General features: G+C 65.4%; 4 protein-coding genes across 13 annotated transcripts in view; 2 read left to right on the top strand and 2 right to left on the bottom strand.

Moving 5' to 3' along the window:
- Positions 1-1,361: 1,361 nt before the first annotated feature.
- Positions 1,362-3,334, top strand: Rax2 (retina and anterior neural fold homeobox 2). Of its 3 annotated transcripts, XM_021730887.3 has the most exons (3): positions 1,362-1,460; positions 1,711-1,936; positions 2,164-3,334. In XM_021730887.3, exons 2-3 carry the CDS (start codon positions 1,721-1,723, stop codon positions 2,518-2,520), a joined length of 573 nt encoding a protein of 190 aa, XP_021586562.2. In that variant the 5' UTR covers positions 1,362-1,460; positions 1,711-1,720; the 3' UTR covers positions 2,521-3,334. The 3 variants fall into 3 exon arrangements, with proteins under 3 accessions (XP_021586562.2, XP_040147071.2, XP_005332088.2); XM_040291137.2 differs by having other exon boundaries at positions 1,385-1,924; XM_005332031.4 differs by having other exon boundaries at positions 1,387-1,936.
- A 48-nt stretch (positions 3,335-3,382) lies between these two features.
- On the bottom strand, positions 3,383-5,940 carry Mrpl54 (mitochondrial ribosomal protein L54). 2 transcript variants are annotated; one of them, XM_078033695.1, is made up of 3 exons: positions 5,732-5,940; positions 4,604-4,769; positions 3,383-4,529 (listed from the first exon to the last, which is right to left on the bottom strand). In XM_078033695.1, exons 1-3 carry the CDS (start codon positions 5,886-5,888, stop codon positions 4,397-4,399), a joined length of 456 nt encoding a protein of 151 aa, XP_077889821.1. In that variant the 5' UTR covers positions 5,889-5,940; the 3' UTR covers positions 3,383-4,396. The 2 variants fall into 2 exon arrangements, with proteins under 2 accessions (XP_077889821.1, XP_005332267.2); XM_005332210.3 differs by lacking the exon at positions 5,732-5,940 and adding an exon at positions 5,357-5,677.
- Positions 5,941-5,980: 40 nt separating this feature from the next.
- Positions 5,981-12,384, top strand: Apba3 (amyloid beta precursor protein binding family A member 3). 3 transcript variants are annotated; one of them, XM_078033592.1, is made up of 11 exons: positions 5,981-6,121; positions 6,384-7,079; positions 7,168-7,207; positions 9,940-10,085; positions 10,174-10,260; positions 10,345-10,503; positions 11,175-11,354; positions 11,443-11,655; positions 11,780-11,899; positions 11,981-12,121; positions 12,201-12,384. In XM_078033592.1, the coding sequence occupies exons 2-11, from the start codon at positions 6,549-6,551 to the stop codon at positions 12,270-12,272; spliced, it is 1,689 nt and encodes a 562-aa protein (XP_077889718.1). In that variant the 5' UTR covers positions 5,981-6,121; positions 6,384-6,548; the 3' UTR covers positions 12,273-12,384. The 3 variants fall into 3 exon arrangements, with proteins under 3 accessions (XP_077889718.1, XP_077889715.1, XP_077889710.1); XM_078033589.1 differs by having other exon boundaries at positions 6,047-6,220; positions 6,390-7,079; XM_078033584.1 differs by having other exon boundaries at positions 6,047-6,220.
- Tjp3 (tight junction protein 3) overlaps positions 12,343-15,207 on the bottom strand; it is a 22,140-nt gene continuing 19,275 nt past the window's right edge. For 3 of the 5 annotated variants that reach the window (XM_040291108.2, XM_078033520.1, XM_078033516.1), the window contains exons 17-21: positions 14,640-14,850; positions 14,460-14,560; positions 13,839-14,102; positions 12,962-13,008; positions 12,343-12,663 (exon numbers count right to left, since the gene is read on the bottom strand). In XM_040291108.2, coding sequence (XP_040147042.1) covers positions 12,561-12,663; positions 12,962-13,008; positions 13,839-14,102; positions 14,460-14,560; positions 14,640-14,850 — 726 coding nt within the window. In that variant the 3' untranslated portion in view covers positions 12,343-12,560. Of the gene's footprint in view, positions 12,690-12,961; positions 13,009-13,838; positions 14,103-14,459; positions 14,561-14,639; positions 14,851-15,207 lie in introns of those variants that run through there. The other 2 variants (XM_078033523.1, XM_078033526.1) reach the window with 2 other exon arrangements.

The following is a 15,207-nucleotide window of genomic DNA, read 5'->3' as shown; positions in this document are numbered from 1 at the left end:
CCAGTGCCCGCGGGGTTTAGCAGCTCCTCCTGGGAACGGGAGGGCAGGAGGCTGGGAGCCGCTGGCCAGCTGGGGAGCCTCCTGTCCCTTGCTGCCTGCCCCTAATCCGCCCTCTAAGCTGACAGCGTCTGGAGCGCTCCACCCACGGTCCCCGCAGGCCCTCTGGGCGCCCCTGGGCCTGAGAGCAGCGGATCCCTGGGTGGGAGGTGCGGGCGGGCGGGGCCCTCTTGTGCCCACTGCAGCTGACTGCTGGGCAGCCCGCTCAGGCCTCCTGCCCCCCACGCCCTCCCGAACCGCGAGCCTCTGCCTCTACAGCCGGGCTGGGGGCAGTGGCCATGCTGGTTGTGGCCATGCTGTGTCCCTGCGAGGCCCTTCTTCCGTCTGCTGCGTCCCGCTCCCTCCCAGAGGGGTCTCTGGCCCCACTTGGAGCCATCCCCCTCACTGCATTCCATCAGCCTCTCGTGTGCCCCCACGGCCCCGAGTCCAGGCCGCCAGGCACCCAACGTCCAGCTCTTCCCAAATGTGCTGCCCCAGAAACGCCCTCGGCTCCTCCTGCCCCTTCCAGCCGGCCTCACCCCAGGGCCTCCGGCCTCTCCCCAGGGCCTCCGGCCTCTCCCCAGGGCCTCCGGCCTCTCCCCAGGGCCTCCGGCCTCACCCCAGGGCCTCCGGCCTCTCCCCAGGGCCTCCGGCCTCTCCCCCGGGCTGTGCCTGCTTCCTCCTGGCCCCAGCTTGCCCACGTGGACCTCTGAGCCCTCTGCTGTACAACCGCCCCCAGACCCCAGCGCCCTCCTCGCTGCAGACTGTCCCCAGAGCGAGCCCCTCACCACCCCACACCCCCGGCCTCTTCCCTGAAGTGGCCCCGGGGGAGCTTCTCGAGGCTCCAAAGCTGGACGCCTCGTTTTTGCTGGCCGGCTGCCGGCTGCCCACCGGATGCCACCTGCGTGGCGCACCCGGGACACACTGAGTGCTCCCTACAAGCTCGTTGCACGCGCAGTGAGCACGGGAAGAGTGACCCCCGCAGACCTCAAGGCCCAACCAGGATGGCCCCTCCTGCTCCCTGGCCAGCATCCAGAGGACCCCTAGACAGCCCTGGCCTCGCTTCCGTCATCTGACCCTGAGTCTGCCAGCTGCCCTGCTGGCCCCCGTCGATGGCCGCAGCGCCCGCCCCCGGGGCCCCGCTGGGCCTCTGCTGTGCGCTGTCTGCTTGCTCCTCCCTGAGGCCCCATTTCACAGCCAGGGAAGCTGAGGCCGGAGGGGCCTGGACGTCCCACGGGGCGGGGTGGAGGCGAGCCTGGGAGCCCGGCCCGGTGCTGCCTCCCTGGAGGCTGGGGACACGGCACCCGCGGGCGGGGGGGGGGGCGCCTCAATTAATCGGCTCCGACTAATCCTCCCTCCCCTGGGCTCAGCAGACGCCGGGCCGCCGGCTGGTGGAGGGCAGCCAGCCTGGGCAGGTGGCACAGGTGGAGGACCCAGGCCTGAGGGACACACCCCGGGGTCCTCCCACACAGAGTCAGGGACAGAGCCCGGGAGAGGGGACGGAGAGGAGCGGCAGGAGCAGACGCTGCAGCAGTGGGGACAGGAGGGCGGGAGGTGACCCCAGAAAGACGGGGTGCGGGGCAGAGGCTGAGGCGCAGGTGGGCTCCCCTGCCTTCCCAGGGACAGTTCCTCCCACTGTCTCACCACACTCTGTCCTGCTGTCCTCCGGGCCAGGTGAGAAGCCATGTTCCTGAGCCTGGGAGAGGGGCCGGGGCCTGAGGGTGGGGGCCTGGGGCCGGGCGAGGAGGCCCCCAAGAAGAAGCACCGCAGGAGCCGCACGACCTTCACCACGTACCAGCTGCACCAGCTGGAGCGGGCCTTCGAGGCCTCCCACTACCCAGACGTGTACAGCCGCGAGGAGCTGGCGGCCAAGGTGCACCTGCCCGAGGTGCGCGTGCAGGTGAGGCCCCAACCCGGCCTGGGGCTTCCTGGTGGAGTGGGCGGGAGGGAGGCAGGGAGCCCCAGAGGCCTGAGTGCCCAGGGAGGAGGCCGGGCCCACGCCGGAGGCAGGGACCCCTCGACCCACAATCTCGGAGCAGCACAGCAGAGCCACAGGCGGCGCGGGCGGCCCTCAGGGGCCTGGGGAGGGGGAGGCCGAGGTCGCAGCAGCACCCCCCCACTCCCCAGGTCTGGTTCCAGAACCGCAGGGCCAAGTGGCGCCGCCAGGAGCGCCTGGAGTCAGGCTCAGGAGCGGTGGCAGCCCCGAGGCTCCCAGAGGCCCCCACACTGCCACTTGCCCGTCCCCCGGCCCTGCCGCTGCCCCTGGAGCCCTGGCTGGGCCCTGGCCCCCAGGCGGGGCCAGGCCTCCCCCGCGTCCTGGGCTCAGCCCCAGGGCTGCAGGCCTCCCTGGGGCTGCAGGCCTCCCTGGGGCCACACGCCTTCCCTCCTACCTTGGCGGACGGCTTCGCCCTGGAGGAGGCGTCCCTGCGGCTGCTGGCCAAGGAGCACGCGCAGGCCCTGGACAGAGCCTGGCCACCAGCCTGACACGGGCCTGGTGACAGCAGCCAGTCAGACCAAGCCGTCTCCGGGAGCAAGACCTCGATGGGCTGCTGGGAACCCTGCCCTGTGCCCCCACCCTCCCCACCCCACAGCCAGGTGACACCCAGCAGGGAGACCTGAGGACCTGCAGGCCCAGGCAGGGGCCCTGCCCTGCCCCTCAGCCCACGTGTCGGGTGGGCATGGTGCTGGGCGCCAGGTTCCTGAAGTGGCCGCCCAGCCCTTCCCCCACAGGGCCCCAGAAGTGACAAACAGCAGCAGCCTCCTGTCACCTTTACCCTGCGCCTGCCGGTAGCCCTCCTGCCACCAGTCCTGGGAGACAGGCTCCGCCCTCAGCCCCTTGAGGGAGGAGGCCCAGAGACGGGCGGCCAGTTTTCTGAGGCAGCACAGCCAGCAGGGCTGGAGCTGGTGGGGGCAGTGCCCTCCAGAGCGGCTCAGGGACACACACAAGCAAGGGTGGCAGCGCTGGGTGCTGCTCTCAGCTCCTGCTCCCTCCACCCCGGGGATGGGCAAAGCAGACGTCCCCACAGCCCCTGGCCCACACCTGGACGGCCCTCCGACCTCCCAGATCAGGGCGAGGCGCCGTGGAGGTGCACCCGGGGGGGGCTGGGCGCAGGGGGAGAAGAGGCCACAGGCCCAGGTCGACACCCAGAGCACCTGCACGCCCTCCCCACCCTCCACCCCTCACCCCTCCGTCTAGCCCTGCCCTCCACCACCCAGCCACCTCCAGACACACCACCTGTCCCAGGCTGGAGACAGCGGGAGGCAGATGCAAAATATTAAAAACACAACTGCACCAAAACATGGAATGTGAGATGGCGGTGAGTGCTGGTGAGAAAGACCAGGCGACTAGTTGTGCGGCAACTTTAATGGGGGGACCTGGAGAGGTGGCAGGAGCAGCTGGGGAGTTATCTGGGAGAAGAGCACTCTAGGCAGAGGGCAGAGCTGTGCAAAGGCCCTGGGGCAGAAAAAGCCTGGTGTCTTACAGGCTCAGCAAAGGGTCCCTGTGGCTGGAGCAGAAGATGAAGAGGTTAAGGGAGGTGACCAGGCAGGGCGGGCAGGGCAGGTACAACCTGAGAATCAGGAAGGAACGGATGTTTGCACCTGTGACCAGCCAGGGAGCAGGTGCCTGGTCACCTTCTGCAGAGCCTGCTGAGAGGACGAGGACTCTCATTTCCCTGGGACTGGGCAGAATTAGAGGTCTCTTGCAGGGTCCAGTCTGTAGCCAGAGGGACCTGGAGGGGGCAGGCCTGGGCCATCAGTGGACCTGTGTGGGGCAGAGTCCTCCGAGAGGCCCCTGCTGCCCGTCACTAGACACCCCCCTGCCCTCCTCCAATCTGGTGGGCTGGGGTCTTGCTCCTAGGCCGTCCTCACAGCTGGGCTGGGCGAGAGGATGCAGGGACCGGGCTCCCCCCGGGCTGCCCACCAGGCTCGTGACACAGCTGAGGAGGGCCAGGTGGGAGGGAGAACCAGGCCTTTGAGCTCAACTGACTGCCCTGAGCAGTCCCCTCGCCCAGCTCCACCTGCTGAGTGTGTGTGTGTCGGGGGTGCTGGCCAGGAGACCTGAGGCTAGGCGGGTAGAGATCCAGGGACAGACAAGACACAGGTCTGTATCTTGAAGCACCTGAATCCAGCCCTGCCTGAAGCCCGACACCTGCACCTGGGCTTTTCAGTTCCTGAAGCTCAAAGGCTCTCTCCAGCTCCCAACACTCCGGGCAGGTTTGAGGCCCTGGCAGAGGCTTCGTGAGGACAGCCTCCCTCCCTTCCTAGGTTTGGGGCCGAGGCCTCTGGACAAGGCCAGGCACTGCAGCAGCCCACTGAGGCCTGGGGAAGGGGAGGGAAGGTCCCGCCGCCTGGCCGCTCACTACAGCTTCCTGCCCTTGCTCAGCCGGTTGTGGCGCCAGATGTTGAGCTTCCGCAGCAGCCGCCAGTACTCCCGCGTCTCGGGGTCCAGCTCCTCCAGCTTCTTGGGGGAGCCCACGTTCACCTGGAACAGCCTGGGGGCGGGGCGGGGCGGGGCTCAGGTCTGGGCCAGTCGCCGGGCGTGACCCCTCCACCACCACCCACTCACCACTCGGGGTACTCGGCGTCCGGCTTCAGGGCCACGTCCTGGCCCGCCTTGTAGATGTTGACGCCCATGGCGTGCGTGGTCAGCCGCACGGGGTCGGTGCACACTTCCGGGTCCTTCAGGGCCTCGCTGACCACACTGCCCTTCCCGCCCTTGGCGCCCTTGGCGACTGGGGAGCAGGGGGGAGTCAGGCCGGCCCAGCTCCCCCTCCAAGGCCCTGGGGCTCGCCTACGTCCGCCATCGCGGGGACCCGGCTAGGCGAGCCGAGCGTGGCCTCATCCCCCCTCGGGGTCCGGCTGTGATCCCGTCCTCCACTGGCCGCGCGTGTCTCTAGCCCTAACACTGGCCTGCTTCCTCCTTGACGGAGATCAGGCAAGGCTGTATCCAGGTACAACTTAATAACTACACAACAGGGAACTTCGTACTTAGACGGGCCACATATCTTTCTCCGACTCCCGGAGGCGGCTCGTGCCAAGGCTCACAGCCGCTTGGAAGCAGAAATCAGAGGAGAACCCTCGCCCCCGCCTCCCGAGACCAGCCCCACTCTCCCGCGCCTGCGCACTGAAACGCGTCCGCGGCTGAACGCACACCCTGCCAACGGCGGCGAGGTTTCGGCCGGCGGCTGCGCACACAGCCTGTGCTCTGTCTCGGCACCTGCGCAGAAACTCTAGACCCACCTCCCCAACTGGCGCCTGCGCGCCACCAATTCCCCGCGTGTCCACCGTCCCTATCTTGATCCCTAATACCCCGGCTCACTCGGTTTCTTGGCGTAATTCCGAACCCAGAGTCTTCCAGGACAGGACCAAGAGTCCAGGACCTCCCGGGTCCCCCAGCCGGCCCAGGCCCGAGTAGCCCCGAAGAGGCGTCTGGCCGCCATGACGTAGGTCGAACGCTGGCGCGGCCCGTTTCCGGGAGACGTGGGCCCGCCGGCCGCGGGGACTCCTGGGAAGTGTGGTCTTGCCGGCCGCGGGCAAGCTTCTGCCCACCGTGACTTTGGGGACGGTCCCAGTTCTCGCGTGACGTGATATTCAGCGGCATTTCACTAACTTCTTGCCCTTGTGCAGATACTTATTTACTTAAGATACCTCACCTCATCCCGGGAATATTCTGGACCTCCTGCGAAATCCTTACCCGCCGCTAGGCCTGGGCACCGCGGTCCCGCTCGGCAGGCCGAGTTCCGAGGCCCGGAGGCCACTCGCCCCGCCCACTCGGAGCCCAGCCGGAAGTGCGTCTTCGACCAGACCCACTCCTCTTCAGTATTCCCGGCCCCTTCTTGCCCACGAGCCATCCCAGCCGTAAGAGGCACGCAGTAATCTCATTTTGCGGAGAAAGGGCCAGCCTGGGCTCCCTCTGAGAGACTGGAGGGTCGGGACTCGAACTCGTGACTCTACACCCGTCGCAGCTCTCGCGCCCCCGTGTGGCGACAGGGGCTTGGAGGACTACGTTTCCCAGCAGGCCTCGGGAGGCCACGCATGCCCAGTGGGCGGGGCGCCCGGGGACGGAGGAGCGGGCGTCCGGGCCGTGAGTCGACGAGCGGCGGCCGGCAGGGCCGTCGGGGCATGCCCCGGCGGGCGCGGGGACCTGGGGGCCGCGCGGGCGGGCTCTGCCTGGGGTCGGCAGGTGAGCGGGGCGGGCGCCGGGGTCCGAGTCCACGGGTCCGGGGAGGCGCGGGGTCCCGCGGCCGGCGTCTCCCCGGCTGTGGGCAGCACTGGGCAGCCGCTGGCGTGGGGCGGCCGCCGAGCCTCGGCTGGCTGGTCGGTGAGTGGGGGCGCGGCCCTTGCAGGCGCAGCGAGGACCCCGCGGCGCGCGGCGGGAGCAGCCCCGGGAGGAGCGGGCGCCCAGCAAGCCCCAGGCCCGGGTGCCTCGGATCCGCATGGGGACGCCGGCCGGAGCCTGAGCCAGCCGCGGACTTCCTGACGCCCCCCGGCCGCGCTCAGAGCCTCCAGCCATGGACTGGGAGAAGCCCAAGGACACGCTGGTGCCCTCGGAGGACCTCAGCACTGAGAGTCAGTGGGACGCGGTGCCTGAGGCCCTCGGCAGCCTGAGTCCGGTGGACCTCGAGGGGTCAAGCGTTCAGGGCCTGGTGCAGCAGCTTGAGGCTCTGCCCGGAGACCTGATGGGCCTGCCCCCAGACAGCGCACCCTGCCCTCTGCACATTGCCACTGGCCAGGGCCTGGACCCCCACGACACGACTGACGCCCACGGCCTCTTGTCTGCTGAGGCTGGTCGGGATGATCTTCTGAGCCTTCTGCAGGGTGAGGGGCACTCGCCTTCTAAACCTGGTCCCCAGGAGCCTCCAGAGCCTGCCCATCCCCTGTTGCAGCCCCCTGAGGATGCAGATGAAGAGTCGGAGCCCCCGGAATGGGCAGAGGGAGCCTCTGCCGAGCAAGGTGGTAGAAGGAGCTCCAGCAGTTCCCCTGAGCCCTGGCTGGAGACCTCTCCTTTGGTCACACCCGAAGAGCCACCTGCCGGTGTCCAGGTAGTGCCTGCTCCACCCTCCAGGTGTCCTCTGCAGCCTGGAGTCAAGCAGGGGGACTCAGCACTGCCCTTCTTCTGTCTCCTTCCAGAGCCCCAAGACCCTGGCTTCATACCCTGCCCTCCAGGAGGGTGAGTGCCCTTCCCACCCTGCCTAGGGATTAGGGTTCCAGACAGCCAGAGCCTGCCTCCTAGGTGGCGCTGAGGGTTACCATGAGGATGAAGTTCTCGGGAAGCTCTTGGCAGTTTGGATCAGAGCTTAGATGGCCAGGAAACAGAGTCCAGAGAATGTTCTGGAGTGAGTAGCAGGTGGCAGGGCGGGCATGGCTCTGTAGCAGTTGGTTCCAGAGTGAATGCTGGCAAATGACCATCTGCAGGCCAATCTGGCCCTGGTCTCTTCTCACAGGTCTCTTGAGCTGAGGACGGCTTTTGCAATTTTTTTACTTGGTTAGAAATTTGAAAGGAAAGTGAGGTGAGATTCAGATTTCAGTGTTAATAAAGTTTTACCAAAACCTTATGGCACCTGCTCACTTGTTGTCCGTGGCTGAGGTGGATGAGGACAGGGCCCAGGATGGTCATGCACTACGCAAGGAAGGATCAGCCTCTGGACAGACCGTTTGGTGGTCCTGAGGATTGCTTTGCCTGGGGACGGCACAGCCATCCTGAGCTGAGTCCCCCACATTCTGCAGGTGTTTCTCAGCAGCCTGCCATTAAGCGGCTTGTGACTCGAGGCAGCAGGCCTTCTGGCCCACAAGATGAAAATACTGTTGGGCCTTGTACAGAAGTTTGTTGGTCTGTGTCCTAAAGGTGTGAGAAGAGCCTGGCCATCTGGAATGTTCTAGTGTTTTTCCCAACCACCTTAAGATAGAAATCAAATAGCAAGTTCTGTGGCAGGGAGGGGAGCTGACTGGGCCTGTGGCTCTGAGAAGCTTCTGGACTCTTGCCTAGGGGGTTCTAGGGCTTGGCCTTCTGCCTTTGGTCCCGCATCCAAGGAGCCTGGCTGGTGCCGGCGTCCTGGGCTGATGAGCAGAGCCGCCTGGTGCTGCTTGGACTGGGAAAGTCCAGAGCCCTGGAGCAGGCAGACCTCACCTGTCCTTTTCTAGAACACAGAAAGACACAGCTGCCCAGAAAGCTCTGGAGTGGACTGGACGGTAGAAGTGCAGAGCCAGCCACGTGTGAATTTGCATTTTTTTTTTTTTTAAAAGAGAGAGTGAGAGAGGGGAGAGAGAGAGAGAGAATTCTTAATATTTATTTTTTAGTTCTCGGCGGACACAACATCTTTGTTGGTATGTGGTGCTGAGGATCGAACCCGGGCCGCACGCATGCCAGGCGAGCGCGCTACCGCTTGAGCCACATCCCCAGCCCTGAATTTGCATTTTTAAGCTAGCTACGTGAAAAACTATCTGAAGAACAGGTTGGATTAACTTTTTTTTCCTTGAAAATATTTATTTTTATGCTATCCCGATGATTGAACTCAGTGTCTCACGTGCTGGGCAAGCGCTCTGCCACTGAGCTGCAGCCCCAGCCAAAGTAGTTTTTTAATACATTTTAATTATCACAAGACATTTACTGCATCGTCTTATAATCAGTTTTTTATTAAGTTTTTTTTTTTTTTTTTTTTTAGTTGTAAATGGACACAATGCCTGTATTTCATGTGATGCTGAGGATCAAACCAGGGCCTCACGCGTGCTAGGCCCGCGCTCCACCCCTGAGCCCAGCCCCAGGCTATTTTGAGGTTGTTTTGCTTTTACGCTCTGGAGCAGTGGTCTTCAGGATTGCAGTGTCTCACCCTCGGCCATTTAGTCAGGACCAGACTCGGAACATGTGTGTGGCAGGCAGCCGTGTGCTGTGGCACAGCACAGCTCCAGAGTCCCAGGGCAGGTCTTGGTGCGGACACAGCGGGCAGGCTGTGGTCTGAGGCCCTGGAGGGCTGCCCAGAGTGGGCCTGTGGCTCCAGGGAGCAGAAGCTGCCAGAACATCCTACAGCAGTGGCAGAGCTCTGGGTCTGGGCGGCCACAGGAAATCTAAGACCTGGGGGGCAAGGCTTTGCACGGCTCGGGGCTGGGCCAGGGTTCTAGAACCACCATCTGGAATGTTCCTAGATCAGGGTTGTTCTGGGAACAATGATGCTGCAAACCACAGAGCCCTAGGAAGGGCTGCCTCATGGCCACGGTGGACACTTCCAGAACTGGGGCCAGGGCTGCCTCAGTAGAGCGCTTGCCTGCCAAGCATGAGCCCCAGGTGTGAGCCCCCCTGCCACAAGAGAAGAATTTCTAGCATCTTGGAGTGAGGTGATGCACCTCTGCAGGCTGTTGCTTTCTGGAACCCGGCAGGGAGTCCTGGAATTGCAGGTCAGGGCCTTCCATCCCACCCAGGACAGTGTGGGAGTTCCCACATGGAGCAGGACAGTCGTCTCTGCCACACCAAGGAGCAGAGTTATCACCCGACCTTGACAGATTGGGGGATCAGGAGCAGCAGGCAGAGTTGGCCCTGGTGTTGGTTGGCAAGTTCCAAACTGGAGCCGGGTCCAGGTTCCAGAATGCTGCTGGTGTTGGAAACGGGCGGGCAAGGGGTCCATGCTGGTCTCGGGGCCCTGGACATGGTGTCTGAGTGCCGTCTGGCTTTGGATCTGGCCATCGGCTTGGCCCTGCAGAGGCGTCTAGCTGGGGGGTGGCCAGGCTGCTCTAGACGCCAGGACTGGGCCTGAGGCTGAGCCGCTCCAGGTGCTGGACTGTGGGTGGAGCTTTGTGACCAGCACAGTGAGCCAGGGCAGAGACCACTTGGGAACCGCCCTGCACAGAGCCCCAGGGGCAGGCAGGCCCCGGACTCCTGAGGGCCAACCCTCTCCCCACTGTTGCCCCCAGTACCGGGTCCCTGTGACCATGAGGACCTCATGGATGGTGTCATATTTGGGGCCAAATACTTGGGCTCCACCCAGCTGGTGTCGGAGCGGAACCCGCCCCCCAGCACGCGCATGGCCCAGGCCCAGGAGGCGATGGACCGCGTCAAGGTGAGGCCAGGCTGAGGCCAGGCGGAGTGCACGGGGCCCAGGCCTGTGGGTGGGTCTCTGGGGGCCTCCATTCCTGCGCTCCCCACAGGCCCCCGACGGGGAGACCCAGCCCATGACGGAGGTGGACCTCTTTGTCTCCACCAAGAGGATCAAGGTCCTCACAGCTGATTCCCAGGTACCCTGCGTGCGTACCTGCGGGTTGGGGTGGCTCCTGGAGGTCTCAGGGTGAGCCCTGCACTAGCTGCCCCTCCCGCCCCAGGAGGCCATGATGGACCACGCCCTGCAGACCATCTCCTACATCGCTGACATCGGCCCGGTGCTGGTGCTCATGGCGCGCCGGCGGCTGACACGGAGGTCACCCCAGGACCGAGGGCGCCCCCTGTGCAAGATGATGTGCCACGTCTTCCACTCAGAGGACGTGAGCCCACAGCGCCCCGGGAGCAGGGACTTGCCTCCCCCGAGCCCCGCCTGGCCCAGCCATCTTCCCTAGGGCCCCCACCCTCCCTGGAAGCCCCGAGCCCACAGCCACCTCCCGCTCCTGGGCTTCCACTTCCAGGCTGAGGAAGGCCGTGCGGCCCGGCCACCGCTCTGAGTTGTAGATGGCCCTTTTGTTACTTCATTCACTGTGGACGCGGGTGCTGGGATGGGACCCAGGGCCTCGCACGCAGGCCAGCCCCCACCACGGAGCCCCGCCCCCCAAGGCCGCGGCTTCCTGGGCTCCAGCCTGGTGTGAGGATTGAGCACGTTGGCCACTCTGGCCCCAGACAGGCAGGCAGGGACAAGGGCCCTGCATCTTCCCTGGGGTTACGGGGGGCTTCCAGAAAGCACGGGTTTGGAAGGGGCCCTGGAGGCCACACAGGTGTGTGACCAAGCCCTCCTGAGTGTCCGGCAGGTTCCCCACCACCCCCTCCCTCCCTCCTCCCCGATTCCCCAGTTGGCTGTCACCAACGTCCTAAGGCCCAGGGCAGTTGGCCATCTCCTCGGGATCTTGTCCCAGGTAGAGCCAGGAAGGCCCAGGTCTGAGGACATCGGGGACTTTGGTCCTGAAGGGCAGGGTGGGACAGCCTGGGACTCTGGCACCTCTCGCAGGCCCAGCTCATTGCACGAGCCATAGGCCAGGCCTTCACCGTGGCCTACAGCCAGTTCCTGCGGGAGAGTGGCATTGACCCCAGCCAGGTGGGCACCCAGCCCAGCCAGGGGGCCGCCAGCCCTGGCCACCTGCACAACGGGGACCTGGACCACTTCTCCAACAGTGAGAACTGCAGGGAGGTGAGCCAGCGAGGCCCCGGCTGACCCCGGCTCCCTGCGCCCCCACCCGGCCTGTGCCAAGCAGCCTTGTGGCCTGCTCCCCACCTAGGTGTGCATCGAGAAGCGCAGGGGTGAAGGCCTGGGTGTGGCCCTGGTGGAGTCGGGCTGGGGCTCCCTGCTGCCCACGGCTGTCATCGCCAACCTGCTGCACGGGGGCCCCGCCGAGCGCTCAGGCGCCCTCAGCATCGGCGACCGCCTCACCGCCATCAATGGGACCAGCCTGGTGGGGCTGCCCCTGGCGGCGTGCCAGGCAGCTGTGCGTGTGAGTTCCCTGGGAGGCAGGGCCCCTGCATGGCCCCTGGCGGGTTGGAAAGCCGAGGTGGGGGGGGGGGCTGCAGCCTGTCAAGGGGCCCAGCCCCAGGTGAGGCCAACACCCCGCCCCGTAGGAGGTGAAGCCACAGACCTCAGTGAGGCTCAGCATCGTCCACTGCCCACCCGTCACCACTGCCATCATCCGGAGACCCCATGCGCGCGAGCAGCTGGGCTTCTGCGTGGAGGACGGCATTGTGAGGCTGGGGCGAGGCGTGGGGCAGGGCGGGGCGGGGCGGGCAGGGTGGGCCTGGGCTGCTGACCGCTCTGGCCCCCAGATCTGCAGTCTCCTCCGCGGCGGCATCGCGGAGCGTGGGGGTGTGCGCGTGGGGCACCGCATCATCGAGATCAACGGGCAGAGCGTGGTGGCCACGCGGCACGAGCGCATCATCGAGCTGCTCACCGAGGCCCACAGCGAGGTGCGTGGCGGCGGCCCTGGAGGAGGTGGTGGCGGGTCCCTGTGGCACGGCCGGCCTCAGCCCAGTCCTGTCCCCGCAGGTGCACATCAAGACCATGCTGGCCGCCACCTACCGCCTGCTGACGGGCCAGGAGCAGCCCGTGTACCTGTGAGGGCCGCCTCAGTGCCTTTGTCCCTGTGGCTCTCTGAGCTGCCTGGGACCCCAAAGGAGAATGTAGCCACTTATTTTCTAACGTGAAAAATTAAAAGTTTATTGAATGGGCAGAGTCGTGGGTCGCGGTGGGGCCAGAGGGAAGCCGGCCCACCCGCCTGCCCCTTGTGTTTCTCAGAAGTCACTAGAAACCCGTGATGTGACTAAGGCCCAGGGGAGGGAGACTGGGTTCCAGGTCCTGCAGGGGAGCAGACTCCAGCTGCAAGGAGGACTCGGCCCCTGGGCGGGGTCACAGGTCGGTGGCCGGGCCCCAGTCATAGCCCTCCTCATCGGAGGATTCTGCGTCTCGGGCTCGAGTGAACTTTCTCCTCAGGGCTTCGCGCTCATAGGTCCTGGGGACGAGGACACAGATCGTCCCCTGGGTGCAGAGGGCAGGTGCTGCGGGGTGGACGCTGCCTGGCACACGCATGTGGGCAGGGCCTGGTGTAGAACTCCTATGCACTGAGTCCCAGCTCAGTGTCCCCGGAAGAGGAGTCCAGCCCTTGGCCCTGACCTCACAGGGCCCCGTCCACCCCTAGGCTAGGCGCACCTGGAAGCTGGGGCCTGCCACAGGACGTCTGCCTCCACCCCAAAGCCTGGGTTGCAGGAAAAGGGTTGAGGCCCCCGGGCCTGCAGTGAGGGGGCTCTTACCGCATGCTGTCCTGTCGCCATTGGCCCTGGGGGTGGCGGCTGTTCACCTTCAGGGACAGGGAGGAAGGAGGGTCAGAGTGACCCACAGCAGGGGCGGCTAGGGTGAGGGGCCCAGCCTGTGCCCAGGCAGCAGTCATTGCTGTTTACCCCAGCATCCCAGAGAGGAGGCTGAGCACTGGGTGAGGAGCCAGCCGGAGCCAGCGCCTCTACCAGCAGGGACCCGAGAAAAAGTCCCTACCAAACGTGTAGCTGCCCGGCTCCTCACGCCCCTCGCCCCCACTGCCAAGGGACACAATGTAGGTCACCTACACAGCTGCTACACGGTTGTCAGTATAAGTCACAGGCTGGGTGCTGTGGCCAGCAGCTCCCAAGGCTGAGACGGGAGGGTCACAGGTTCAAAGCCAGCCTTCAGCTAGTGAGACCCTGTCTCAAATTTTAAAAAAGGGCTGGGGACGTGGCTCAGTGGTAAAAAGCCCCTGGGTTTCATCCCTAGTTCCCCCACACTTCATATGTACATAGGTGTGACTCTGCAAAGGTGCACACCTGTCATCCCAGGTATTTGGGGGCGGGAGGCTCACAAGTCCAAGGCTGGGCCACTCAGCAAAACCCTGTCTTGGAATTAAAAGGGCTGGGCATGGCTCGGTGGCAGAGCAACCCTGGGGTCACCCGGGGCATGGCACACCTGGGCCTGTCCACACCCATGCAGGTATGGAGCACCTGCAGCTAGGCGTCCCTGGGAGTCCTGCAGCTTCAGAGATTCACTGAGTGGCTTGAACACGTCATGCCTGAATCCCCAAAGCTGGTCTGGCTGGGGACACTCTGCTGGCTCATGCCTGGTGCCCAGCCTTCCTGTCCCTGGATCCTTGCTGGGACTCACCTGGGGCTCCCTGTGAGCTGGGATGTCCCCAGGATGCCTCGGGCTCTGGGGCTCGTCCAGCTGCACAGGCTCTGAGGACCGGGCCAGGGCCGGTGCCGGGGGCCCCTCCTCCACGTCCGTGTGGGGCCCACCCTCGCCGTCTGTGCAGCCCTCGCCGTCCGTCTCATAGTCGCTGTTGGCACGGCTGTCACAGCTGAGGTCTGCGGAGCTGCCGGCCAGGCCGCGGTGAGGCAGGTCCAGGTTGTCCTCCGAGGAGCCGTCCAGCTGCAGGGAGCGGGCATGCTGCACTGGTCCAGCGGAGCCAAGGCCCCAGCCAGGCCCCACGCAGGACACACGCCTCAGCCGCGGTCCCCAGCCAGGCGAAAGGCCCACCCTCAACCTCCCAGACCCCAGTCCTCAGACATCAGGCCGAGATGGCCGGTCACAGGCCGTGGACCCACACAGGGCCCAGGCTTACACTGAGCCCCAGCCCCGGGAGACCCTGCTCCCAAAGCTGAGCCCCAGCCTGGCCCCACCCCAGGCCTAGGCCAAGACCCAGCCTCAGGTCGACTCTCGACCCCGCCACGCCTGAGCCCGAGCCCCAACACTGGAAGCATCCGAGTCCCTGCTGGTGCCTGGCACCTGGTCCTCGGCTGTCCAGATGGGCCGCGTCTGCTGCTCCTGGATGGTGGCCTTGAGCTCCTGGTACCAGGCATCACTCGTACCCTGCAGGGCGATGGTGGCTATGGGACAGGGTGTCAGTGTGCTGGGATGCTTGGGAGGGACCTGCCTGCCCTTCCTGGACCCCCAGGCCCCGCCCACCTGTGAAGAGGTGGCTGCTGTGCTTCCGCAGCTTCTGAGCCTGTGTGTAGAGGCGCCGGCTACTGCGGCGGGAGGCGGGTGCCAGCCACTCGCGCAGGGCCTTGAGGGCCGCCCGGCTCTCCGGGGCGCAGAAGATCACAATGGGGTAGTATTGCACATAGTTGAGACGCTCGATGGCAGAGGGCGTCACGTCTAGGAGTGCATGCTTGTCCTGGGCAGTGCTCACGGGGTGGGCAGTGTTGAGAGAGAAAGAAACACACCCAAGAGACAGAGCAGAGGTGGAGGAAACGGAAAGAGGTAGTCGGAGGTCAGAGTGGACCACACCTTCGCACTCACAGCATGTATTGGGGGCAGGGTTTGGGGCCGCTTGGTGGGCATCCTGGGCACCAGAGCTGCCCTCTGGTCTCCCTGCCTCTGCCCCAGGTTTACTGCAGAGTGACTCAGGGCAGGCTTGGTCTCGTGGCCGCCCACCCAGAGCCTCCGAGGAGCTGTCAGTGTGGGGTGAGGACAGCCCCGACAGGGCGCCCAGGCCTCAGCTTCCCCGTCCAGGGCCCAGAGCAGGGGGCAC

The sequence above is a fragment of the Ictidomys tridecemlineatus genome, chromosome 2, assembly GCF_052094955.1.
Source record: "Ictidomys tridecemlineatus isolate mIctTri1 chromosome 2, mIctTri1.hap1, whole genome shotgun sequence".
Lineage (NCBI taxonomy): Eukaryota > Metazoa > Chordata > Mammalia > Rodentia > Sciuridae > Ictidomys > Ictidomys tridecemlineatus.
Note: the sequence above shows the minus strand (reverse complement) of the source record. Positions and strands in the feature narration are given on the sequence as shown.